This window comes from Argopecten irradians, chromosome 8 (genome assembly GCF_041381155.1).
Source record: "Argopecten irradians isolate NY chromosome 8, Ai_NY, whole genome shotgun sequence".
Lineage (NCBI taxonomy): Eukaryota > Metazoa > Mollusca > Bivalvia > Pectinida > Pectinidae > Argopecten > Argopecten irradians.
The window spans coordinates 6,087,458-6,115,157 of record NC_091141.1 but is presented as its reverse complement, the minus strand read 5'-3'; the positions used below and the strand labels follow the sequence as shown (position 1 = coordinate 6,115,157).

The 27,700-nt window shown below is 37.5% G+C and overlaps 1 protein-coding gene and 1 non-coding gene across 2 annotated transcripts; one reads left to right on the top strand and one right to left on the bottom strand.

The window, feature by feature from the left end:
* Positions 1-53: 53 nt before the first annotated feature.
* Trnas-aga (transfer RNA serine (anticodon AGA)) lies at positions 54-135 on the bottom strand. The gene has a single exon. It is a non-coding gene; the product is annotated as a tRNA-Ser (tRNA).
* A 6,739-nt stretch (positions 136-6,874) lies between these two features.
* LOC138329193 (uncharacterized) lies at positions 6,875-26,989 on the top strand. The gene is made up of 3 exons (XM_069276001.1): positions 6,875-7,022; positions 21,692-21,743; positions 24,499-26,989. The coding sequence occupies exons 1-3, from the start codon at positions 6,988-6,990 to the stop codon at positions 24,838-24,840; spliced, it is 429 nt and encodes a 142-aa protein (XP_069132102.1). The 5' UTR covers positions 6,875-6,987; the 3' UTR covers positions 24,841-26,989.
* Positions 26,990-27,700: the final 711 nt, after the last annotated feature.

Here is a 27,700-nt window from a genome sequence, read left to right as displayed (position 1 = left end):
TTAGTGTTTTATATCTGAAATTCATTTCGGTACGATAAAATGGAAAAGACAAGCGTCGTCGGCAGGATTCGAACCTGCGCGGGGAGACCCCAATAGATTTCTAGTCTATCGCCTTAACCACTCGGCCACGACGACATACCACACCTAGTCCGGGTCATCCAGAGTCCTCGGTGAAAATCGTACTCTAAATGCCTAAGTGTATGCAATTCTATTTGTATGATCAACATTATGCAAATATCACTGAAGAACTAAAAATTAGATACGTGTATCATAGTAGGACTACTAAAAAAGAAAATTATTAGCATAGTATATTGGTTAAAAAGATTAAAGTTACATTATAATAATAAGGATAAAGAAGATAACAACTGAAATGCCAGGTTTTTTTTTATCTAATATTCGCAGTTCGGTCTCACCAAATGATAAGTTCTACGTTATGATTGGGTGAAATATTTCACCAGGAACATTTAGTAGTTCTGAAATCAAGTGATATCTAATGAAATCAAGATCGGTACAATCAAAGTGCTATATTTCCAAATGAATTGAAAAAAAAATAAAAAAAAAAGTTCATCGAAAACCTAAAATATGTTTTGTTGCTTTGTCGCACGGTGTAATCTGCTTCACGACATATTATGATGCCAAGAAAGATCAGACTATATTAAATAGCATATTTTTTAATTGATTGAGAATGTTTTCATTGACAACTTTTAGGACTCCGTATAAAATTTCCAATCATTTTACATTTACATTTTTGAAATTTAACATCCATTTCGGTTTATGTGTAGCTTTAGTAGTGTAAGGGGTGTGTAGAACCCTAACAGTCAATATATAGATTTCTCTATGGTCACAATGGGAGATAAAAACTATGGCGAATTATATCGATTACGCGATGAAATATACATGACCTCCATGGTAACCTCCGCGGTACGCTGCACCAACACGGGTGTAGAGAGTAGGGTAGCGGCAGTAGTCAGCAGCAAGCCAAAACTTTAAATTGGTCATACATTACAACATGAATAATATATAGCTCTGACAACAGATCCTCAGCTAGCAGGATACTAAATATGGTTAGTCTAGAACTTCTAAAATTGTCTGATTTCGACACAGACATCACTGACAGTTTTCTGTGTATATTGCAATAATTAGATATTTGGCAATTGATTAAAAGAAAATAAAAGAACGAGAAAAAAAAAGAAAAAGTAACAAATCAGTCGACCTTTTTAGGGAGATCGTATATTAAAGTTATACACCGCACCATTTAATAAAAAAAAAGTCTCCCGAAATTCCGATGACAACAGACCGATATAAACAGTTTTAGATCAAGCATTTAGACAGTACTACATCTAAATCTCTAAATAGAGCAAGGCACCAAAAGATAAAAAAGTTAAAGTAGAATTCATTAATTTTATCCATATATCAAACTGATACACAATTTTCTGCGTTGGATACAACAACCGAAACATAACTTCCAAAATTTGGACAATCTTACCAGGAGTACTTGAACCTCGATTCCCCACCAGTGTCGCATATACTTATCATTGGCCAAACTTTTACGCACGAGACTATTTGTTCATGTGTTTTTAGATTCATTTCTCTAGCACATTTACTACATGAGTAAACGTTGACCCATCGCATCGTCACCTGTTATGGCATTCTGTAAAACCAGGAACGGTCATCTTATACGACCTCGTACGTACAACCTCTAAAATCAATACGATTGGCTGTTGGTACACAACGCCAACAAAAGCTGTCAACTAAATGTAGTCAAAAGTGAAATTGAAAAGTGTAGCCAGTCCAGATCTTCCTTGACAGATTGACACCGTAGACTAAAAGGCACCTTTTAAATGCTATCCCCCCTCCCTCCCCCTCTCCACCAACACCACCTTCTCGCCTGACCTCAATTTATACTTGCCTCTGTACTAACTCCGCAGTAGCCATGCACGGTTCGACAATATCGCTCTCACAGGGACGCGAGAATAAGTTACAGTTTACACAAATTTGGATTATATCATATTATTTTTTTAACGTGTTTAGTAAATTGAACATAGCATGTTTGTGAAGTATTCAATATTTTGTTAATCGTTTTTTTATTTAGGCCCAAAAAATGTCTGAACATGGTTTGTAACCACTAGTATACAATTAGCATAAAGTCTAGTCGAAATGAGTCGGATTTTGTGTCACTTTTCTCGCGCTCCGAACATTTATTCAATTTGAATCTTTCATTTACATTGTATTTTGCCAATATTTTTTGCCAATATTTTGATAACACATAACAGACTCTATTATGTCGCTTTAAATAAATATATATATATATATACATTATATTACTCGTTGTAGACTGGCTAGACTGACTAGACTGACTACCAGACCCTAAGTTGCTGATAAGATTTTCTCAGCAGAGTTCTTTACAAGATTATCACCCCCTAGTTTAAATCAGATATGTAGTAGAGACAAAATAATCAATCCAAAGGTGGGGTTGCAAAATTCGCCAACGCTCCGATTTTTCTTCTTCAAATTTTTCAATGTTTAAAGTCGAGGTATATAACTACTTAATGCAGCTGAACGTGCTTTTTATTAGGGATTTCCATACGGACGGAAATCCCTATTGTTTATGTTCTGTTTTTTTTCTTATTAGGGATTTCCATACGGATGGAAATCCCTATTGTTTTTGTTCTGTTTTTTCTTCTTCTTATTATTATTATTTCCACAAAACCTTCTTAACACTTTTTCTCACGAACGGAACAAGGTACGACGCTCAAATTTGGACATGTTATGTACGTACATGAGTGCTTGAAAGGTACGTTCGATTTTGTACAATAACGTTCAAGGTCAAGATTACAGACGTAAAAAAAAATTTTTTGAACGAACGTTAAACGCTCATAACTTCATAACTAGTTTTACATCGTCCACGTTTAGTTATTCAGACATTGCGCGTGTTTTTCTCATGCCATGTTATCAGAGATTATGTCAAGGTCAAGAGTCGCAACGGGATCAAGCAAAAGTCAAAAACGAAATTTGTCACAGAAAAGTTTTAGAGGGCGCATATGCCAGAGCATGCTCTCAGGCACATAAAATGACCAATTTCAAGGTCATATGATTCAAAATGGCGGAGATGTAGCACATCAAAAATCGAAATTTTAGTTTTATTTGACCTTGCGGCTTTAAACCTTTAAACCTGTATGTATAGTGTTGATTTTTCATATCTATGTTGTATTAACATTTGTCTTCAAAAGTTATGGATTTTAAAGGGGTTATATTGAAAAATATAATAAGCTTACTTGAGTAGGAGAGAACGGTACCCCAGTAATGAGATGAGAAACTGGTTACCATAGTAACACAAGGCGGAGATGACGGTAACCCAATAACAAGAGATCCCAGAGGGATCTTGGCGCCCACCAAAGAATGATCTATATCTGACAAAGGAATGATGGATCTTTTCTCTACTTTTTAAACTTTTTCAAACATACTACATATAAAATTTGAGACAGATCGCTTCAGTACCTTTTGAGAAATAGCGGTAACAAACTTCAACTATCAAAATCCAAGATGACTCCTTGGCGGCCATCTTGTTGATCAATCGGTTCCAAATCACAATATGCACAACTAGGGCCCTAGGGGAACCTACATGTGAAATTTGAGAAAGATCCATTCAATACTTTCTGAGAAATAGCGATAACAAACTTTGAATATAAAAAATCCAAGATTCCTTCAGTACTATCTGAGAAATAGCCATAACAAACTTTAACTATCGAAATCCAAGATAGCGGCCTGGCGGCCATCTTGTTCACCGATTGGTCCAAAAATGCAATATGCACAACAAGGGCCCTAGGTGAACCTACATATTAAATTTGAGAAAGATCCCTTCAGCACTTTTTGAGAAATGGGGATATCAAACCTTAACTATCAAAATCCAAGATGGCCGCCTGGCGGCCATCTTGTTTTTCCTATCAGCCTCAAAATCTTTATGGCACAAATAGGGACCAAGGGTAACCTCCATGTGAAGTTTGAACAAAATCCCTTCAGTAGTTCTCAAGAAATATCGATAACAAACTTCAACTGCCAAAATCAAAGATGGCTGCCTGGCGGCCATCTTGTTTTTCCGATCAGCCGCAAAATCTGTATGGCACAAATAGGGACCAAGGGTACCATCCATGTGAAGTTTGAACAAAATTCCTTCAGTAGTTCTCAAGAAATATCGATAACAAACTTCAACTGCCAAAATCAAAGATGGCTGCCTGGCGGCCATCTTGTTTTTCCGATCAGCCGCAAAATCTGTATGGCACAAATAAGGACCAAGGGTACCCTCCATGTGAAGTTTGAACAAAATTCCTTCAGTAGTTCTCAAGAAATATCGATAACAAACTTCAACTGCCAAAATCAAAGATGGCTGCCTGGCGGCCATCTTGTTTTTCCGATCAGCCTCAAAATCTGTATGGCACAACTAGGGACCAAGGTAACCTCCATGTGATTTGAACAAATCCTTTATAGTCTCAAGAATCGATAACAACTTCAAGGGCAAATAAGATGGCTGCTCGGCCATCTTGTGATCAGTCAATCTGTATGGCACAAAAGGGACCAGGGTACCCCATGTGAAGTTTGAACAAAATCCTTATTAGTTCTCAAGAAATATCGATAACAAACTTCAACTGCCAAAATTAAAGATGGCTGCCTGGCGGCCATCTTGTTTTTCCGATCAGCCTCAAAATCTGTATGGCACAACTAGGGACCAAGGGTAACCTCCATGTGAAGTTTGAACAAAATCCCTTTAGTAGTTCTCAAGAAATATCGATAACAAACTTCAACTGCCAAAATCAAAGATGGCTGCCTGGCGGCCATCTTGTTTTTCCGATCAGCCTCAAAATCTGTATGGCACAACTAGGGACCAAGGGTAACCTCCATGTGAAGTTTGAACAAAATCCCTTTATTAGTTCTCAAGAAATATCGATAACAAACTTCAACTGCCAAAATCAAAGATGGCTGCCTGGCGGCCATCTTGTTTTTCCGATCAGCCTCAAAATCTGTATGGCACAACTAGGGACAAAGGGTAACCTCCATGTGAAGTTTGAACAAAATCCCTTCAGTAGTTCTCAAGAAATATCGATAACAAACTTCAACTGCCAAAATCAAAGATGGCTGCCTGGCGGCCATCTTGTTTTTCCGATCAGCCTCAAAATCTGTATGGCACAACTAGGGACCAAGGGTAACCTCCATGTGAAGTTTGAACAAAATCCCTTCAGTAGTTCTCAAGAAATATCGATAACAAACTTCAACTGCCAAAATCAAAGATGGCTGCCTGGCGGCCATCTTGTTTTTCTGATCAGCCGCAAAATCTGTATGGCACAACTAGGGACCAAGGGTACCCTCCATGTGAAGTTTGAACAAAATTTCTTCAGTAGTTCTCAAGAAATATCGATAACAAACTTCAACTGCCAAAATCAAAGATGGCTGCCTGGCGGCCATCTTGTTTTTCCGATCAGCCGCAAAATCTGTATGGCACAACTAGGGACCAAGGGTAACCTCCATGTGAAGTTTGAACAAAATTTCTTCAGTAGTTCTCAAGAAATATCGATAACAAACTTCAACTGCCAAAATCAAAGATGGCTGCCTGGCGGCCATCTTGTTTTTCCGATCAGCCGCAAAATCTGTATGGCACAACTAGGGACCAAGGGTACCCTCCATGTGAAGTTTGAATAAAATCCCTTCAACAGTTTTCAAGAAATATTGATAACAAACTTCAACTGCCAAAATCAAAGATTGCTGCCTGGCGGCCATCTTGTTTTTCCGATCAGCCTCAAAATCTGTATGGCACAACTAGGGACCAAGGGTAACCTCCATGTGAAGTTTGAACAAAATCCCTTCAGTAGTTCTCAAGAAATATCGATAACAAACTTCAACTGCCAAAATCAAAGATGGCTGCCTGGCGGCCATCTTGTTTTTCTGATCAGCCTCAAAATCTGTATGGCACAAATATGGACCAAGGAGACCCTCCATGTGAAGTTTGAACAAAATCCCTGCAGCAGTTTTTAAGAAATAGTGATAACAAGCATTGTTTACGGACGGACGACGGATGGCGGACGACGGACGACGGACGACGGACCACGGACGCAGGGCGATTTGAATAGCCCACCATCTGATGATGGTAACACAAGGCGGAGATGACGGTAACCCAATAATAAGGGGAGAGACTGGTAACCATAGTAACACAAGGCGGAGATGACGGTAACCCAATAATAAGGGGAGAGACTGGTAACCATAGTAACACAAGGCGGAGATGACGGTAACCCAATAATAAGGGGAGAGACTGGTAACCATAGTAACACAAGGCGGAGAAATGAGATGAGAAACTGGTTACCGTAGTAAAACAAGTCTGAGAGGACGGTACCACAACAATGAGAGGAGCGACTATTTACCATAGTAACACAAGTCTGAGAGGACAGTACCCCAATGATCATGAGAGCTTACTTGGGGAGGAGAGACTGATTACGCCGGGACAAGGCGGTAACATCTTGAGAGGGCGATAACTCCTATAAAATCCTTAATGAGAAACTGGTTACTAAATGTACTAACTGTGGGCAGTGAATTTTCTCGGAAACCTCAGCCTTCTCTCCACCTCCTAAACCTGACATGTCCCCAAATGACAAAAAAGGGATGAAGTAACATCAGTAAGGTGTGAACTGGAATCAAAATAACCGCAATGGAGACAGTTAATCCGGCTATATAACAATAGTGGATGGGGTCTATGCTATAAATGGGTGGTAAATACGGTAGTACCAACAGTGTTAGCTACCCAGTGGCGATAATACTATTTTAGTTCTTTACGGTAATGGTAAGCGCCACTATTACGGTACGATACCATGTCGACAGACCTGATCTGCTTATACTTGGTTTTTGCGCCAGATCTGATTAGGAGGCGGTCGACTGCAGTCGTACATTGGCAAGTGTCCTGTTCACCAGGGAATTAACACCAAACAGCCCGTCAGATGCTCAAAAATGACCACTCTGGACGAAAAACAGAAAACTGTCGAGTAAGTATCGAATTCTTTTGTCACTGACCAATTCTATTTACTATATCTGTTTTGCTAATTCTATACGTGTGTGTATTGTGTGACAGGTCGTATCTATTTAACTGGTGCACAGTTACTTTACACGAGTGTGTATACAAATACCATGTATGTAATTAAAGTCCTAACAACCAGACTGGATATGGCTATACTGTACAGACATTTAAATCCATATCACAATGGAATTTCTAACTAATATCAAGTACCGTAATGACATTTTCATATATCACAATTTTCACATTTCAATCAGATATTAGAAATATTAGTTTTCGTGTGTGCCAGTGTCTAGTAAGAGAATGGAGGAGATTGAGCCCGAGCCCGTGGGGCGTGGACAGGAGGGTGACATGTATGTGCTATTGTGTCATTAAGTTTCAAAATTAGAAACAGTTCTATAAATGAAATGATTACATAACTATACTGTTTAAAAGGAGACGGAGAAATGGTGTATGGTAAGGGTGTCGTGAGGGAAAGAGTAATATGTCTAATGGTGACATGAGAGAGGGTGTAATATGTCTAATGGTGTCGAGAGGGAGGGTGTAATATGTCGATAGTGCCGTGAGGGAGGGTGTAATATGTCTAATGGTGACATAAGGGAGGATGTTATATGTCTAATGGTGACATACGGGAGGATGTAATATGTCTAATGGTGTCGTGAGGGAGGATGTAATATGTCTAATGGTGTCGTGAGGGAGGGTGTAATATATCTAATGGTGACATGAGGGAGTGTGTATTAAGTTTTAAGGCTGTCGTGAGGGAGGGTTTAATATGTCTAATGGTGTCGTGAGGGAGGATGTAATATGTCTAATGGTGTCGTGAGGGAGGGTGAATATGTCTAATGGTGTCGTGAGGGAGGGTGAATATGTCTAATGGTGACGTGAGGGAGGATGTAATATGTCTAATGGTGTCGTAAGGGAGTATGTGATATGTCTAATGGTGACGTGAGGGAGGATGTAATATATCTAATGGTGACATGAGAGAGGTTGTAATATGTCTAATGGAGGCATGAGGGAAGGTGTAATATGTCTAATGATGTCGTGAGGGAGGGTGAATATGTCTAATGCTGTCGTGAGGGATGGTGTAATATGTCTAATGGTGACATGAGGGAAGGTGTAATATGTCTAATGGTGTCGTGAGGGATGGTGTAATATGTCTAATGGTGACGTGAGGGATGGTGTAATATGTCTAATGGTGTTGTGAGGGGGTGTAATATGTCTAATGGTGACATGGGTGAGGGTGTTATATGTATAATGGTGTCGTGAGGGAAGGTGTAATATGTCTAATGGTGACATGGGTGAGGGTGTTATATGTCTAATGGTGACGTGAGGGAGGGTGTAATATGTCTAATGGTGTCGTGAGGGAAGATGTAATATGTCTAATGGTGTCGTGAGGGAGGGTGTAATATGTCTAATGGTGTCGTGAGGGAGGATGTAATATGTCTAATGTTGTCGTGAGGGAGGGTGAATATGTCTAATGGTGTCGTGAGGGAAGGTGTAATATGTCTAATGGTGTCGTGAGGGAGGATGTAATATGTCTATGGTGTCGTGAGGGAGGATGTAATATGTCTAATGTTGTCGTGAGGGAGGGTGAATATGTCTAATGGTGTCGTGAGGGATGGTGTAATATGTCTAATGGTGTCGTGAGGGAGGATGTAATATGTCTATGGTGTCGTGAGGGAGGATGTAATATGTCTAATGTTGTCGTGAGGGATGGTGTAATATGTCTAATGGTGACCTGGGGGAGGATGTAATATGTCTAATGGTGTCGTGAGGGATGGTGTAATATGTCTAATGGTGTCGTGAGGGAAGGTGTAATATGTCTAATGGTGACATGAGGGAGGGTGTTATATGTCTAATGGTAACATTAGGGAGGATGTAATATGCCTAATGGTTACATGAGGGATGGTGTAATATGTCTAATGGTGTCGTGAGGGTGGATGTAATATGTCTAATGGTGACATGAGGGAGGGTGGAATATGTCTAATGGTCACTTGAGGGATGTTATATGTTCAATGGTGACGTGAGGGAGGGTGTTATATGTCTAATGGTGACATGAGGGAGGTTGTTATATGTATAAAGGTAACGTGAGGGAGGGTGTTATATGTCTAATGGTAACATTAGGGAGGATGTAATATGCCTAATGGTTACATGAGGGAAGGTGTAATATGTCTAATGGTGTCGTGAGGGAGGGTTTAATATGTCTAATGGTGTCGTGAGGGAGGATGTAATATGTCTAATGGTGTCGTGAGGGAGGGTGAATATGTCTAATGGTGTCGTGAGGGAGGGTGAATATGTCTAATGGTGACGTGAGGGAGGATGTAATATGTCTAATGGTGTCGTAAGGGAGTATGTGATATGTCTAATGGTGACGTGAGGGAGGATGTAATATATCTAATGGTGACATGAGAGAGGTTGTAATATGTCTAATGGAGGCATGAGGGAAGGTGTAATATGTCTAATGGTGTCGTGAGGGAGGGTGAATATGTCTAATGGTGTCGTGAGGGATGGTGTAATATGTCTAATGGTGTCGTGAGGGAGGATGTAATATGTCTAATGGTGTCGTGAGGGAGGATGTAATATGTCTAATGGTGTCGTGAGGGAGGGTGTAATATGTCTAATGGTGTCGTGAGGGAGGGTGTAATATGTCTAATGGTGACATGAGGGAGGGTGTTATATGTCTAATGGTGACATGAGGGAGGGTGTAATATGTCTAATGGTGACATGAGGGAAGGTGTAATATGTCTAATGGTGTCGTGAGGGAGGATGTAATATGTCTAATGGTGACATGAGGGAGGGTGGAATATGTCTAATGGTCACTTGAGGGAGGTTATATGTTCAATGGTGACGTGAGGGAGGGTGTTATATGTCTAATGGTGACATGAGGGAGGTTGTTATATGTATAAAGGTAACGTGAGGGAGGGTGTAATATGTCTAATGGTGACATGAGAGAGGGTGTAATATGTCTAATGGTGACATGAGGGAGGTTGTTATATGTATAAAGGTAACGTGAGGGAGGGTGTAATATGTCTAATGGTGTCGTGAGGGAGGATGTAATATGTCTAATGCTGATCTGAGGGAGGGTGTAATATGTCTAATGGTGACGTGAGGGAAGGTGTAATATGTCTAATGCTGTCTTGGGGGAAGGTGTAATATGTCTAATGGTGGCATGGGTGAGGGTGTTATATGTCTAATGGTGACATGAGGGAGGGTGTAATATGGCCATTGTTTACATGAGGGAGGATGTAATATATCTAATGGTATCGTGAGGGAGGGTGTAATATGTCTAGTGGTGACATGATGGAGGGTGTAATATGTGTAATGGTGTCGTGAGGGAGGATGTAATATGTCTAATGGTGTCGTGTGGACGGGTGTAATATGTCTATGATGTCGAGAGGGCGGGTTTAATATTTCTAATGGTGTCGTGAGGACGGGTGTAATATGTCTATGGTGTCGTGAGGGAGGTTGTTATATGTATAAAGGTAACATGAGGGAGGGTGTAATATGTCTAATGGTGTCGTGAGGGAGGGTGTAATATGTCTAATGGTGTCGTGAGGGAGGATGTAATATGTCTAATGGTGTCGTGAGGGAGGGTGAATATGTCTAATGGTGTCGTGAGGGAGGGTGAATATGTCTAATGGTGACGTGAGGGAGGATGTAATATGTCTAATGGTGTCGTAAGGGAGTATGTGATATGTCTAATGGTGACGTGAGGGAGGATGTAATATATCTAATGGTGACATGAGAGAGGTTGTAATATGTCTAATGGAGGCATGAGGGAAGGTGTAATATCTAATGATGTCGTGAGGGAGGGTGAATATGTCTAATGCTGTCGTGAGGGATGGTGTAATATGTCTAATGGTTACATGAGGGAAGGTGTAATATGTTTAATGGTGTCGTGAGGGATGGTGTGTAATATGTCTAATGGTGACGTGAGGGATGGTGTAATATGTCTAATGGTGTTGTGAGGGGGTGTAATATGTCTAATGGTGACATGGGTGAGGGTGTTATATGTATAATGGTGTCGTGAGGGAAGGTGTAATATGTCTTATGGTGACATGGGTGAGGGTGTTATATGTATAATGGTGTCGTGAGGGAGGGTGTAATATGTCTAATGGTGTCGTGAGGGAAGATGTAATATGTATAATGGTGTCGTGAGGAAGGGTGTAATATGTCTATGGTGTCGTGAGGGAGGATGTAATATGTCTAATGTTGTCGTGAGGGAGGGTGAATATGTCTAATGGTGTCGTGAGGGAAGGTGTAATATGTCTAATGGTGTCGTGAGGGAGGATGTAATATGTCTATGGTGTCGTGAGGGAGGATGTAATATGTCTAATGTTGTCGTGAGGGAGGGTGAATATGTCTAATGGTGTCGTGAGGGATGGTGTAATATGTCTAATGGTGTCGTGAGGGAGGATGTAATATGTCTATGGTGTCGTGAGGGAGGATGTAATATGTCTAATGGTGACGTGAGGGATGGTGTAATATGTCTAATGGTGACCTGAGGGAGGATGTAATATGTCTAATGGTGTCGTGAGGGATGGTGTAATATGTCTAATGGTGTCGTGAGGGAAGGTGTAATATGTCTAATGGTGACATGAGGGAGGGTGTTATATGTCTAATGGTAACATTAGGGAGGATGTAATATGCCTAATGGTTACATGAGGGAAGGTGTAATATGTCTAATGGTGTCGTGAGGGAGGATGTAATATGTCTAATGGTGACATGAGTGAGGGTGGAATATGTCTAATGGTCACTTGAGGGATGTTATATGTTCAATGGTGACGTGAGGGAGGGTGTTATATGTCTAATGGTGACATGAGGGAGGTTGTTATATGTATAAAGGTAACGTGAGGAAGGGTGTTATATGTCTAATGGTAACATTAGGGAGGATGTAATATGCCTAATGGTTACATGAGGGAAGGTGTAATATGTCTAATGGTGTCGTGAGGGAGGGTTTAATATGTCTAATGGTGTCGTGAGAGAGGATGTAATATGTCTAATGGTGTCGTGAGGGAGGGTGAATATGTCTAATGGTGTCGTGAGGGAGGGTGAATATGTCTAATGGTGACGTGAGGGAGGATGTAATATGTCTAATGGTGTCGTAAGGGAGTATGTGATATGTCTAATGGTGACGTGAGGGAGGATGTAATATATCTAATGGTGACATGAGAGAGGTTGTAATATGTCTAATGGAGGCATGAGGGAAGGTGTAATATGTCTAATGTTGTCGTGAGGGAGGGTGAATATGTCTAATGGTGTCGTGAGGGATGGTGTAATATGTCTAATGGTGTCGTGAGGGAGGATGTAATATGTCTAATGGTGTCGTGAGGGAGGATGTAATATGTCTAATGGTGACGTGAGGGAGGGTGTAATATGTCTAATGGTGACGTGAGGGAGGGTGTAATATGTCTAATGGTGACATGAGGGAGGGTGTTATATGTCTAATGGTGACATGAGGGAGGGTGTAATATGTCTAATGGTGACATGAGGGAAGGTGTAATATGTCTAATGGTGTCGTGAGGGAGGATGTAATATGTCTAATGGTGACATGAGGGAGGGTGTAATATGTCTAATGGTCACTTGAGGGAGGTTATATGTTCAATGGTGACGTGAGGGAGGGTGTTATATGTCTAATGGTGACATGAGGGAGGTTGTTATATGTATAAAGGTAACGTGAGGGAGGGTGTAATATGTCTAATGGTGACATGAGAGAGGGTGTAATATGTCTAATGGTGACATGAGGGAGGTTGTTATATGTATAAAGGTAACGTGAGGGAGGGTGTAATATGTCTAATGGTGTCGTGAGGGAGGATGTAATATGTCTAATGCTGACGTGAGGGAGGGTGTAATATGTCTAATGGTGACGTGAGGGAAGGTGTAATATGTCTAATGCTGTCTTGGGGGAAGGTGTAATATGTCTAATGGTGGCATGGGTGAGGGTGTTATATGTCTAATGGTGACATGAGGGAGGGTGTAATATGGCCATTGTTTACATGAGGGAGGATGTAATATATCTAATGGTATCGTGAGGGAGGGTGTAATATGTCTAGTGGTGACATGATGGAGGGTGTAATATGTCTAATGGTGTCATGAGGGAGGGTGTAATATGTCTAATGGTGTCGTGTGGACGGGTGTAATATGTCTATGATGTCGAGAGGGAGGGTGTAATATGTCTAATGGTGTCGTGAGGACGGGTGTAATATGTCTATGGTGTCGTGAGGGAGGTTGTTATATGTATAAAGGTAACGTGAGGGAGGGTGTAATATGTCTAATGGTGTCGTGAGGGAGGGTGTAATATGTCTAATGGTGTCGTGAGGGAGGGTGTAATATGTCTAATGGTGACATGAGGGAGGGTGTAATATGTCTAATGGTGACATGAGGGAGGGTGTAATATGTCTAATGGTGTCGTGAGGGAGGGTGTAATATATCTAATGGTATCGTGAGGGAGGATGTAATATGTCTAGTGGTGACATGAGGGAGGGTGTAATATGTCTAGTGGTGACATGATGGAGGGTGTAATATGTGTAATGGTGTCGTGAGGGAGGATGTAATATGTCTAATGGTGTCGTGACGGAGGGTGTAATATATCTAATGGTATCGTGAGGGAGGGTGTATTATGTCTAGTGGTGACATGAGGGAGGGTGTAATATGTCTAGTGGTGACATGAGGGAGGGTGTAATATGTCTAGTGGTGACATGAGGGAGGGTGTAATATGTCTAGTGGTGACATGATGGAGGGTGTAATATGTGTAATGGTGTCGTGAGGGAGGATGTAATATGTCTAATGGTGTCGTGTGGACGGGTGTAATATGTCTATGATGTCGAGAGGGCGGGTTTAATATTTCTAATGGTGTCGTGAGGACAAGTGTAATATGTCTATGGTGTCGTGAGGGAGGTTGTTATATGTATAAAGGTAACATGAGGGAGGGTGTAATATGTCTAATGGTGTCGTGAGGGAGGGTGTAATATGTCTAATGGTGTCGTGACGGAGGGTGTAATATGTCTAATGGTGACATGAGGGAGGTTGTTATATGTATAAAGGTAACGTGAGGGAGGGTGTAATATGTCTAATGGTGTCGTGACGGAGGGTGTAATATGTCCAATGGTGACATGAGGGAGGTTGTTATATGTATAAAGGTAACGTGAGGGAGGGTGTAATTTGTCTAATGGTGTCGTGAGGGAGGGTGTAATATGTCTAATGGTGTCGTGAGGGAGGGTGTAATATGTCTAATGGTGACATGAGGGAGGGTGTAATATGTCTAATGGTGACGTGAGGGAGGGTATGATATGTCTAATGTTAACATGTGGGAGGGTGTAATATGTCGATAGTGCCGTGAGGGAAGATGTAATATGTCTAATGGTGTCGTGAGGAAAGATGTAATATGTCTAATGGTGTTGTGAGGGGGTGTAATATGTCTAATGCTGACGTGAGGGAGGGTATGATATGTCCAATGGTGTTGTGAGGTGGTGCAATATGTCTAATGCTGACGTGAGGGAGGATGTAATATGTCTAATGGTGTTGTGAGGGAGGATGTAATATGTCTAATGGTGACGTGAGGGAGGGTATGATATGTCCAATGGTGACATGAGGGAGGGTGTAATATGTCTAATGGTGTCGTTAGGGGGATGTAATAGGTTTTAAGGGTGACATGGGAGAGGGTGTAATATGTCTATTTTGCCTTGGTGTATGCATATTGGAGTGGATTACTACGATGAAACGTTGGAATTGCATCGGACTTTTGATAGTTGTGGAAGTCAAATAATAAGAAGGCAAACGGGTTACGCCCGTATTGATCGATTGAATTTATTTATTCAAAGTTTTGCAAGATATAATTTGGGAAAGAATATACAAATTTTTGGTATAGGAATAAATGAATTCAAAACCGTTGTTTTTTTAACCTCTTTATAAAGCTTTATTTCCTCTTAATGCAATATAACAAGGAAACGTACGTACATTTCAGCCCCTGTCATGAAAGTTTAATACCATCGATTTTTACTAAAGTATTCCTTCGATCGAAAGACACAGACAGTAAGGTTTTACAGGGCTATACACCTCTGTTCAAATGATTTACAATGAAGCAGTCTACCGTTGATTATTCGGGGCCATCCTTTTGTTAGTATTACGCAATACACAGTAGATAAAAATTGGACATTTAATCGATTTGATGTTATCTATTTAATCTGACACTTGTATTGGCAATATATTCAACAGATGTCAAACTGATTAAAAAAGGACTCGGTCCCGCGATTTTATTACTACGGGTCTTAGTCCTATTTATTGTTGGACGTTTCTCTATATACTATATAGGTAATATATAAGTACAATCCGACCATCATACTTACAGATATATATTTTCATACAGTATATATTTACATCGCATTCGAAGAATATAATAGACGAGTTCGGGTCACTAATATCTTTTATATATTGGTATCGATGACTAGACATTAATGATAATCTAAATGATATTGAAGTGACAATCTCGGTCTAGGGCTTACACGTCTTTATGTCGTTAGATAGGGATCTAAGAGACAGTACAGGCCTTACATATTAGTATCCTTTCTCGAGAGACGACAAAAGCTTATGTAATGTAACACCAAATCCCAAACCGGTTCCGGCTCTCTCCGACGGGGGAAACCTATACAAAGAACCATGTTAGGATTATATGTTATTATCCAAAGTTTGTAACCATTCTCTCTATAACATAATTTCACCTATTGTATGTTGTTATTGACATTAGCTCATGAAACCTGCCAATATATTAGGCCTTCGTAAAGCTATATGTGCCGTAACTGGGCGAAAATTTTTGCATGTTAATTCTACTTCATTAATCTATTGAAAACCATAAGGTTTGATAAATTAAGTAGTGAAAATCATTCAAATGGCTTCAGATGCCTTATAAACGCTAGTAACATCACAGAAATGATAGTGTAGTGTAAAATTATTGTTTTTTTATACCTTATGCATGTTTAGATGGAATCTTTCCTGCAGAAATCACTTTACAATTACTAATAACACGGTAAAAATGTGCCATGAAATTGTAGACCACAATTTGGCTTCATGGTCTGACTGTGGGTACTCATTTCGCTTCACTATAGATGTACATACAATGATTTTTTGCAGTACTGCTAAAAATCATTTTCTGCTCTTATTTGTATTTGTAAAATTAAAACCAATGTTTTGAAAGTATTGTTATTTTCAATATTTTAGTAACTTTTGGTGATGGATAACATATTAAAATCTTATCTTGATTCGGGAGTATGAAAAATACGGCACATATAACTTTAATTTTTTCCCTAATTTTGACATAAAAGTAATGCTATTCGACTATGTAATAATTGTGGAGTTGATATTTAACGACTGAACATGCTTGCTGAGTCACACTGCAATATATTGGTAATATTCAGCTCATACCAGACATCCTAGTATTTAATCAAACGGAGATTTGGGTTATGAAAGTTAAGCTTCCTCTGCCTAAAATAAAGACATTCAGACTATAGTCTATTGGTACAAGTATATAAATTTCGAATTGAACTGAAAATCAAAGGGAAGTATTACGATCTATTTCATATCGGACATTTGTTGTATTTTGGGCTCATGAGTAACAAGTGTCAAAACTTTTCGATGGGTTGTAGTTAAAATGATATACGGGGTCACTATGCCATGGACACAGTAGAGGTCTCATAAGCAAATACAAAACATGTCCCGAATACAATACCATTTCAATACCATTGAAAAATGTAACCTAATACAATGCAGGTAAATTCACCACACTGCTGGTTTTTGCAAAGAGCAGCATTTTAGGTCATAATATTTCAAACTTTACTCAAAACGAATTTTAGGTACGTATTTCCCTTGAAACAAGGCCTCTTATCGTGTATTGTGAGCAGCAGTGCAGATCGTCTGGTAAAAACAAAACAGTCGATATATTACATATGTGTCATATCGACCCAGTCGGTATTGTTAGCCTTCTCTGGATCAGTTGGTTAATGGTAACAGGAAAAAAATTCTCACGGGTACGAGATATAAATCAAGCATTCGTGTTTAAAGTTATTCCTGGTAACACAGACTCGATACTATCATCATATCGTTGTTAATCGCCAATGAAGACTATATTCTGGTACACTATCGTTGTTAATATTGAATTGAAGAAATTAATATCTCGTGCAAATGAAGTAAATTTCATGTACTTCAAAATTATCAAGATGATCTGTTTTCAGCGAACTACATTTTCAACAAAAATGCGTTTCAAATGCTTTCCTGCACACGTTATGGGATCATCTGATTAACTTTACTTTCATCAGTCAATGCAAGACAACAAAATTTTACTAAGATAACAATAAGCCCTTTGCAATTTATCCTTATATTTACATTAACAATTTTATGATGAAAATACCGCTAAATTAAAAAAAATGTAATATAAGCACAAATATTATGACTATTCAGAAACATTGGATCATTTTCCTTATCAAGTATGCTGCCAAAACTTATTTTGTTTTAAAGTCTGTAACCTTTACGTTACGAGAGACGACAAAACTGCTATTTTGTAAATGTAAACTACCAAATCCCAAACCGGTTCCGGCTCCCTCCGACGGGGGAAACCTATACAAAGAACCATGTTAGGATTATATGTTATTATCCAAAGTTTGTAACCATTCTCTCTATAACATAAATTTCACCTATTGTATGTTGTTATTGACATTAGCTTCGTCTTCTTCCTTCTTCTCATCCTCCTGTTCTATAAAGCTATATGTGTCGTAACTGGGCGAAAATTTTTGCATGTTAATTCTACTTCATTAATCTATTGAAAACCATAAGGTTTGATAAATTAAGTAGTGAAAATCATTCAAATGGCTTCAGATGCCTTATAAACGCTAGTAAACATCACAGAAATGATAGTGTAGTTAAAATTATTGTTTTTTTATACCTTATGCATGTTTAGATGGAATCTTTCCTGCAGAAATCACTTTACAATTACTAATAACACGGTAAAAATGTGCCATGAAATTGTAGACCACAATTTGGCTTCATGGTCTGACTGTGGGTACTCGTTTCGATTCACTATAGATGTACATACAATGATTTTTGGCAGAACTGCTAAAAATCATTTTCTGCTCTAATTTGTAGTTGTAAAATTAAAACCAATGTTTTGAAAGTATTGTTATTTTCAATATTTTAGTAACTTTTGGTGATGGATAACATATTAAAATCTTATCTTGATTCGGGAGTATGAAAAATACGGCACATATAACTTTAATTTTTTCCCTAATTTTGACATAAAAGTAATGCTATTCGACTATGTAATAATTGTGGAGTTGATATTGAACGACTGAACATGCTTGCTGAGTCACACTACAATATTGTGGTAATATTCAGCTCATACCAGACATCCTAGTATTTAATGAAACGGAGATTTGGGTGATGAAAGTTAAGCTTCCTCTGCCTTAAATAAAGACATTCAGACAATAGTCTATTGGAACAAGTATATAAATTTTGAATTGAACTGAAAATATTTACGATCTATTTCATATCTGACATTTGTTGTATTTTGGGCTCATGAGTAACAAGTGTCAAAACTTTCGATGGGTTGGAGTTAAAGTGATATACGGGGTCACTATGCCATGGACACAGTAGGGGTCTCATAAGCAAATACAAAACATGTCCCGAATACAATACCATTTCAATACCATTGAAAAATGTAACCTAATACAATGCAGGTACAATCTGGAGTTCGTGAATACATTCAAATTCACTACACTGCTGGTTTTTGCAAATAGCAGCATTTTAGGTCATAATATTTCAAACTTTACTCAAAACGAATTTTAGGTACGTATTTCCCCTTGAAACAAGGCCTCTTATCGTGTATTGTGAGCAGCAGTGCAGATCGTCTGGTAAAAACAAAACAGTCGATATATTACATATGTGTCATATCGACCCAGTCGGTATTGTTAGCCTTCTCTGGATCAGTTGGTTAATGGTAACAGGAAAAAAATTCTCACGGGTACGAGATATATCAAGCATTCGTGTTTAAAGTTATTCCTGGTAACACAGACTCGATACTATCATCACTATCGTTGTTAATCGCCAATGAAGACTATATTCTGGTACTGGAGGTTACTCAGTTTAGAGGGTAGTTGAAAACTTGCTGTTGTACTTGTGATTTTCATCCTACTTCACCAACACTGGTGATACAATGAAGATAAGTTTACCTGATATAATATACACATATACAGTCTAAGAGAAATTATCAAGATGATCTGTTTCAGCGACTCTTTACTTTATCTAAGACATGAAAGTACTTCAACAAAAAAATGCGTTTTTTCAAAAGTGGTCAAATGCTTTCCTGCAAATAGCAAGCCATGTTATGGGATCATCTGAATGTAAGCACTTGGGGTACGTGCAACATCAGTCCCAAAGGAATTCGTTTTATGCCTGTAGTTGACTTATTTAACAATACTGTACTTACTAAGTTAGTATGACAATAAGCCCTTTGCAATTTAGTGCCATGTTTGACCAACCCATATACAGAGATCTACCTAGCGAGTTCATGATGTAAACAAATGAAAATGAAATCTTAGAAAGGAACGAAAACGAACCCAACAAGATCAACTCCATCCAATCGGTCATAAGGGAGTAAAGCACAAAATATGTTCATCTTTATTATTTGACTAACATTCAGACCAGAAGTGAGAAAGAGCACATCATTTTCCTTAATCAAGGTTACCATAAGGAACTGCCAAAACAAATAGGGTAACTTTGTTTTCAAAAGTCGAGAAAGCAACTGAGCTATACGTTGAGTTCACAACCAATTATTCACTGAGCTATTTTTGTTTTCTGGCTTACTTAGATAGCAACATTTAAATGAATAACATTTTTATCGGATGAGCACAAATCTGCTATTTCAACGTGAATTCGCTGTTTGGTTATTTCGAAGTTTAACACTTCAGCTTTTGAAGGAAATTTACTAATTTTACCATGAAATCAGAGCTGTCGATGACAGAAATAGAGGAAAGTCACAAAATTAGTCACTGCTTATAGCCCTGTACTATTCTGACCATTATATCGCATTAGTACTGACGCGCTAGGAACATATTTCAATCGATGCTCACGCTGTGTTGATCCGATATGTGAAAGTTGAAATTCCATAACGATTTCAGTTTGTTTACGTATGATGAACGACCAATTTTAGACATATTTGTTCAGGTGTGTGACCGCATTGTATTTCGGTGTGATGTTGATTATTTGGAGTTTCAGATTACCGCTAGCGTGAAGCTGTACCTAAAATATTATATGTATATATATATATTATATTGCAATAACTAAAAATATGACAAAAAAGAAAGTATGATGATATATGTAATCTCATACCCTTGTTCTTGTTATGTTCTTCGCCTTATTAAACGACGTCTTTTTCACACAAAAATAAAACAAGAGGCCTATGGTCACCTTAGCTCGGACACAGAATGAAGGTGACCCAATAACAAAATTGCACTAGACATTAGTATCTATCAGCCACATAGGATGGAATTATTAAGAAAGCAGGTGTTGCAATATAATATTGGCAGAAATATCAGCTAAGATGTGATTGAGATATATATATAAATAGAAGCAGGTGTAAAGTTATGCCTAAGATGAATTGTTAATGCATCAATTACGAAACCTGAACCACGTGGCATGGTGTTGGTTTTATGCCAGACCACAGGGACCTGGCACGAAAATTTTTAACCAATAGTATACATATATATATTATAGTTTAATATATATATATATATGTATACTGTTAGTTTAAAAAAATCGTGCCAGGTCCCTGTGTGCCAGACAACACGTGTTTTGTGATAATGTATCTTTAATGCTGAATAGTGTTTTGTGATTGGTCAATGTATCTTTAATGCTGAATAGTGTTTTGTGATTGGTCAATGTATCTTTAATGCTGTATAGAGTAATTACACGTTACACGATATAAGCCAGGGATGTTAACTAGTTCCCATTCAGCATGAATATGGCTATAGGGTTATAATTATTGCATGTACTGTATGGGGATAATTACCCAGACTTTGCAGACATGGCTGGTTTGTTGTTACGATTGAAGAGTAGTTTCTAAGGATTCTGGGTTCAATAATGTACGTTCGCATTTTCTACACCTTTGGATCGCACGGGGCACCTTCATTATGCCGTTTGATGATACAGGATGCCTGTTGCATACCTAAACATTCATACGAATATCAAGTCTTTTATAAAATGTTCTCAAACATTTGTAAATATCTTTTAGAGCTCTGTCAGCCATCAAAACTGTGATGACAGGATCAAAGGATTTATAAATGTTACACTTTGTTGGGTAAAGAATTCTATATTATTCTATTTTTCAAATAGTTTTAGTCTAGAAAGCTTCAAATTAGGAAATGATTTGTACATATGCTGTAAATATATATTTGCTGTTTGTTTAATGATTTCATGTCATTCTTTATGTAATCTTCAATATTGGAGGAAATAAAGACAATGTTGTAGATCCACAACTGATTGCACTACGATACGCTGCAGTGATCATAATCAGTCGCAGATATCCGATAATGGCGTCATGTATTTATTCCATATTGACTTTGATGGCTGAATTATTTTAGAATTGTTTATTATTTGTAGGGAGCTCCGTCCACCGACACAGGACTACAGTCACCAAGACAGTTTATTCGGGGTGAGTGTACACTTATATTAAATAGTGCCATTAAAACACAATCAACCGAACTAGGGTATTAAACATTTCATTCACCAAACCCATCGGCATTCTATAATAGGTCTTAACTTTTGTTTACTTTAAATCTTTGTATGTACACACTGTCCCAACCAAATGTGAAATTCGGATGTCAGATGCAAAGAATTACTTGAAATCTACATTACGACTAAGCTTAACCCCACAATCATTGCTATAAACACTTAAAGAATTTATTTAAAACCTGTACTAATCTAGCTTTCTTAATGCGATACACTTAACCAAATGGTCGATTATCTTATCTCATTTTCACTGAGTAAATATTTTGAAGCTAGTGGATTTTATATTGTATAATAAGATTAATTATTGAAAAAAAATGTGTAACGGAGAAAACTATTTCTCTGAGCATTTTGATGAACTTGCGATATGATATAAGCTACATCCACGTAATTACTTGAGAATTATTAGAACAAAGGTTTCCTAACTCCATATTTGTCCTATAGTATTCATAATTGTAAAACAAAATGTTACTAGAGTTTATTCCATTGAAGGCCTTTATATGCCATACTATTGTATTGTTCACACATTTATCTTAACGTTTGCTATAGCATGTATAACATCTGATATCAATGCAAAATGCATCTGTTATGTACAAAATATAAAATGTCGAATGAAAATCATCTATGGCATTTTCCATATTCTTTGTTGTTGGCCTTTTCTGAATATTTAATTATATAACATATTAATAAAGTAAAACATTGGTTCGTTTGTTTATCTGAATGACAGTATGGAAGGTATGGAAAGCAAAAGACTAACTCGTCAATTTGATTACACTTAATTCCAATATATAAACCGTTCGTACTTGGTACTCTATGCGTTACGTTGGTTCCCTATACCCAAGTATATAAGTAATCTATCCCATTGTCGTCGGTCCCTAACTAAAGTACTTCGACCTTTGGTCTGCTTAATCTATTAATCACAGTTGTTATCGAAATATTTGGTGATAGCCATATTGAAAGACTTAGTTTATTTGTTGGACTTTCCCCAAACAACCTGTACGAGATTTAGCTTATCCTTCGTCCGTTTTGTACTTTACAAACGACAAGTGTTGATAGCATTCATTTTTATTGGTAATAACATTAGAGATAAAACAACAACAACTATATAATTTGTCATTGTCCACATCGGTCAGAATCAATACAAGACCGATAGAGTATAACAACATAGTAACGTAGATTGGGACATTTTGGACGTAAATTGAGATGTTTTGGATGTGGTCAAATATCACAGGTGTACATTTTAGCTCACTGACAAAATATTAGTCCGCTAAACCTACCAACCGCTAAACCTACCTATATTATTGGGCTTTTTAAAAAATTTTTGCCTATATATATATATACATAAGGCATTAAAATAAAAATAAAATAAACCTAATAATATAGGCAGCTTTAGCGGACTAACAAAATATGTTCGTGAGTTCGAGGCCCGGATAGGGCACGAGTCAATAAATTGTCATGCTTTGTTAAAATGTGTTTATTTGATATTTAATATTTACTAAACACTATGTATCATATACACTATGTGTTGTTGATCCAAAGATTTAATTTGACAATTTCCACAGTGATCATGTCCGCATATCGAACCGACTATCACTTCGTCATAGAAACGCCTTTTTTTGGGACGTGGATGTGGCGCAGTGGTAGAAGGCGCAGGTTAGTAGGCCGGGTACGAATTGGTCCCTATGTGTCGTAGTGGAGCAGTGCCTCCGAAAATCACTCGGGCATAGTTTTCTATACACTTTTTGTAGGTTTCCAATTATTTTATGCGTATACATGCATTTACATATTATTTTTGTCCAAAACAAACATTACTACCATTCTTAATATCTACCGTACCGCTCACAAGACGTCAAACTCACTCACAATGTGTGGACTTGCCGTATAAATTCCCTTCAGAAAGACGTTCATATGTATTATGTGAAAAAATAATGCCTCGATAAGAATTTGATATTTTATGTGGTTCAGTTTTATTACCTTGTAGGTAAGCGATATCAAACAAGTACGATAAAAATGCAAACAAACGTTTTATAATTGTTTGCATAATCATTACTTTGCTCCATTAGCAAAAGGCGACACGATTTTCTGTCAAAAAGTTTTTTGAGCTACAATATTGCAGCTAGGCGCAGGTATGTTTGGCTAGGCGATTGGGTGCCGTAGATCGTGAGTTCGAGGCCCGGATAGGGCACGAGTCAATAACTTGTCATGCTTTGTTAAGTTGGGTGTCTTTGATATTTATTTCATTTTATTATACTAATATATCCATATATTTGTTACAACGAGCTAAGTACCTATAGAGAAATTTCAGCTTATTCAGTGGCTCTTGATACTACAACGACAAAATTGATCACGACAAACGTTAGCAGTTTCGGTATTAAAAACGATCCGGAATTACTTCATGGAACTATGCGTTAAAACTGGTTACATGTCTTGGTAATTTAATCAAACTGAACACATGAACAAAACAATATATTTCGGAGTAACACGGTGTTCATATACCATGTGTGCTAGAAGGATAAGCGTCTTTACGCTTCAGTAACGATAATCAATGAACACAGCTTTGTCTGTATAATAAGCCGGTCATATAAAATTGCTTACCAACACCTTTTGACGATAAAGAAAACTTTTGAATCCTATTATTTTGATATTATCTACTAAAGCTAACACCAAACACTTTTTTTCAGAATGCCTTTTCGTCGAGGTCTAATTTTATCGTGCATCCCGAGTGGTTGTCCGAGAATGTGGACCCTCCACTGTCACGTCCCATGAACCGCCCTCCCTGGCCATGGGAGCAGCCAAAATATCGTCAGAATATCAAGTTATCACAACTAAATGGCAACAACGAGGCAAGCACTAAGACGGATAGAAACGGGACCGAACAAGCAAATAAAACTGAGAATGGTACTAAATGTCAGGTACAGGAGAATAGCTATGAACCAGTCCCTAAGTACCCCCCAAGTCTGTATTGTTATGGACACAATTCAGCATATATGGACGCAAATGGAAGTCCCACTGTGTATAACTGATCCTGCTCAATTTTAGCTTATAGATCAAAACGTCAGCATATAAGACATTTCACGCAAACAAGAACGGGATATTTTATAAATGAAGGTAGATTGTAAATATATATTCCACTACATGATAAACCTTCCGAAAACTACATATCGACATATCGTGTATTGTTAACCTGAAGTATAGAATGAATGTGATTTTCCTATCACTGTTTTATAGACTTCAAAATTAATTATTTACACGTAGGTATATATCTGCCTATATCCATAATTATTGTTTATTTGCGAACAACAAATCTCGAAGATCGAAATAAAATCTTACATTCCTTCTGGAATTCTCCAATATTAGGTTGTTGTATCCACAGGGACCTGGCACGAAAAGGTTTAACCAATAGTATGATACTATAATATATACATATGTATACTGTTTGTTTAAAAAATAGTGCCAGGTCCCTGTAGTTGTATCAATATATCTTCTTCCATTCAGTCAATGATTATTCTGCTTTATTGTGTTTCTCGGCGTTTTGTTAATCTAGTTTTTTGGACAATGTAGTAATTACTTTTTCTACATTTCCACCATCTCACTACGAAACCAAGTCTTTTAGAAATATACAATTTTGGTCATCGTGAATTATTATTACTTTCGCTCTCCGTTGCATTTTTCTCCATTTAATCTTTATCGTATATTGAAAGAGGGAATAGGGACGTAGTTCCTACGTATTCTGGACAGTACATACTTGGCCCTCATGAGTAGGAAATTTTAGAAAGTAATGGCCCCATGAAATTCTCAATTTAAGTATGTGCAGCTGAAATTGGTCCATCACTTTTGATAGAAGGATTGCTCTTGAAAACTTGAACTGGTCAGGGTGTTGCATTTTACTTAATCACTAATTGAATTGTATGTGAAAATATCAGTATTTCTTAAGTAATGATAATTCTAGATGATCATTGAATTGTTTTGCCCGTGTTTTGTTGTTTTCTATCTGTTTCTATTGCGTTATTTTTATGTTTATTTATCACAATGATGAACCGTTTAATGAAAACAAAGTTACCATAACGATGAAACGAATCGTTTAATGTTGTCTAACTATGTTTCGTGTTGACATTGCATTGGTGGCCATTAAAAATTCGTCAAGTGTTATACTGACTGACGACGTTTTTGTGAGACATATTTCACTTTGTATGTTGTGAATTTAGACTACATTAATAGTTTTGATGTTATATATTTTTCATGACTTTCTTTTTTCGTCAAAATAAACATTTCTGACGAAGTTCTCTATAAAGCTGGTTTGTGATATGAGTGTATGAAAGTTGAATAATGATCATTTATTTTGACTTCACTATATTTCGCGTAGAAAGAACAAAGGTAATACAAATCTGTATCAAATATATTTATCTTTTTGAATTTTGAAAACAAAACAAAATATGTCATAAAATGGAAATGTGTCAGAAATGTTGAAGTAACGACTTTGTTAACTTCAGATTTAAAACGTCCTTTCGCCGACTTGTCTTATCTGTCAAACGTCAGCCTATATTTAACTGACATGTGTACAAGGTCTGTCACATTGATAAGCCTTCCAGCCATTACTTAACATTTCTAAAGTGGTTATATTCATTACATTGGTTTTGAGAAAATCGTTTTAGACACTCGCACATGGTTCAACAACACAACACCTGCTTTCTGGTGATCACGAAATGAAAATTAGTTTTTACATGGAATATGGATTTAAAAAGAATCAGTTTAAGACAGCTGGAACTAGTCCTACGAGGCTAATAGTTTTAATAATGAAACTTTTTTCTAAATAATGTTTAATCTGAAATACATGTCTGTGATTCCACATGAACATGGCCCGCGGAAATTGGACAGATAAGCTTTGCATAACTTTATTTTAATCTTGTGGTCTTTAAATTATTTTAACTACAGACGTCATGCTTTCAATCTTATAAAGTGTATGCTGTTTGTATATATATATATAGTGCACTGTCATGATACAGTGTTAATGTTGATTGTTAGAGTTGCTCATAAAATATCAGTATTAAAAGCGATACTGCCGCACTTTGTTTGGTGAAATTATCGTTTAATTTTTTTACGTGTAAAATTGTATTTTGTAACATTTGTATCTATTTATTTAAAGTAAGAATAAGTAAATAACTTTATACTTTTGACATTTGTCTCTTTTTTATTTCCTGAATGAAATCAGTTATCTGTGGTTATTATTACTGAAAAGAAGTTGCTTAATTTAACCCATGCAATTTTCAAAAGCTCTTGATCTGCCCACACAGGAAGTGGCACCAAGTTAAGTTCTCCAGCCCGCCGGAAGCTTTATACCTGGAGATTGGCCAGTAGTATACCTTGGTGAATGGCTACCAGATTTGTTCAAATGGATATCTTTGACATTCATTAAAAGTCTTAAATGCCCGAACAGCTTTTATGTTTTACAATGGAAATGTATAAAGAAATTGGTAATTTTGTATAGTTGCAAAAGTTATTACCTTACCGATTATACAAACCTTATCATTGCCTTCAGAACACTTTAATTTACATAAATTAAATGTTATTGTTATGAAGATTTTTTTTGTCTCGGAAAGGTAATGGGCCTTTACGGAATTGAAAGAACAAAAACATTTAAACAAATTCTTTTTAATAAATTGAGAAGCCATCCTCGATATTCTAGAGGTTAGTTTTCACTGTTATGTCAACTCTTGGACAATGTCTGAATGTCATAGCAAAACTGAAGGCTGTGTCCAACAACAGATGGTAGATGTAATTTACTTATTTGATGTACATAAACAAATTTTGAATTTTACTAACACGTACCTTAACATGATAGATGTTTCCGGTGCTTGCCGATCCCCTCATCAGGTGGATCCTCCT

What these genes read in the sequence shown, in the direction of transcription:
- LOC138329193 (XM_069276001.1), top strand. Translation starts at nt 6,988, where the DNA reads ATGACCACTCTGGACGAAAAACAGAAAACTGTCGA. An exon ending in GAAAAACAGAAAACTGTCGA is followed by an intron (nt 7,023 to 21,691) that starts GTAAGTATCGAA and finishes TATTATTTGTAG; the next exon opens with GGAGCTCCGTCCACCGACAC. An exon ending in ACCAAGACAGTTTATTCGGG is followed by an intron (nt 21,744 to 24,498) that starts GTGAGTGTACAC and finishes ACTTTTTTTCAG; the next exon opens with AATGCCTTTTCGTCGAGGTC.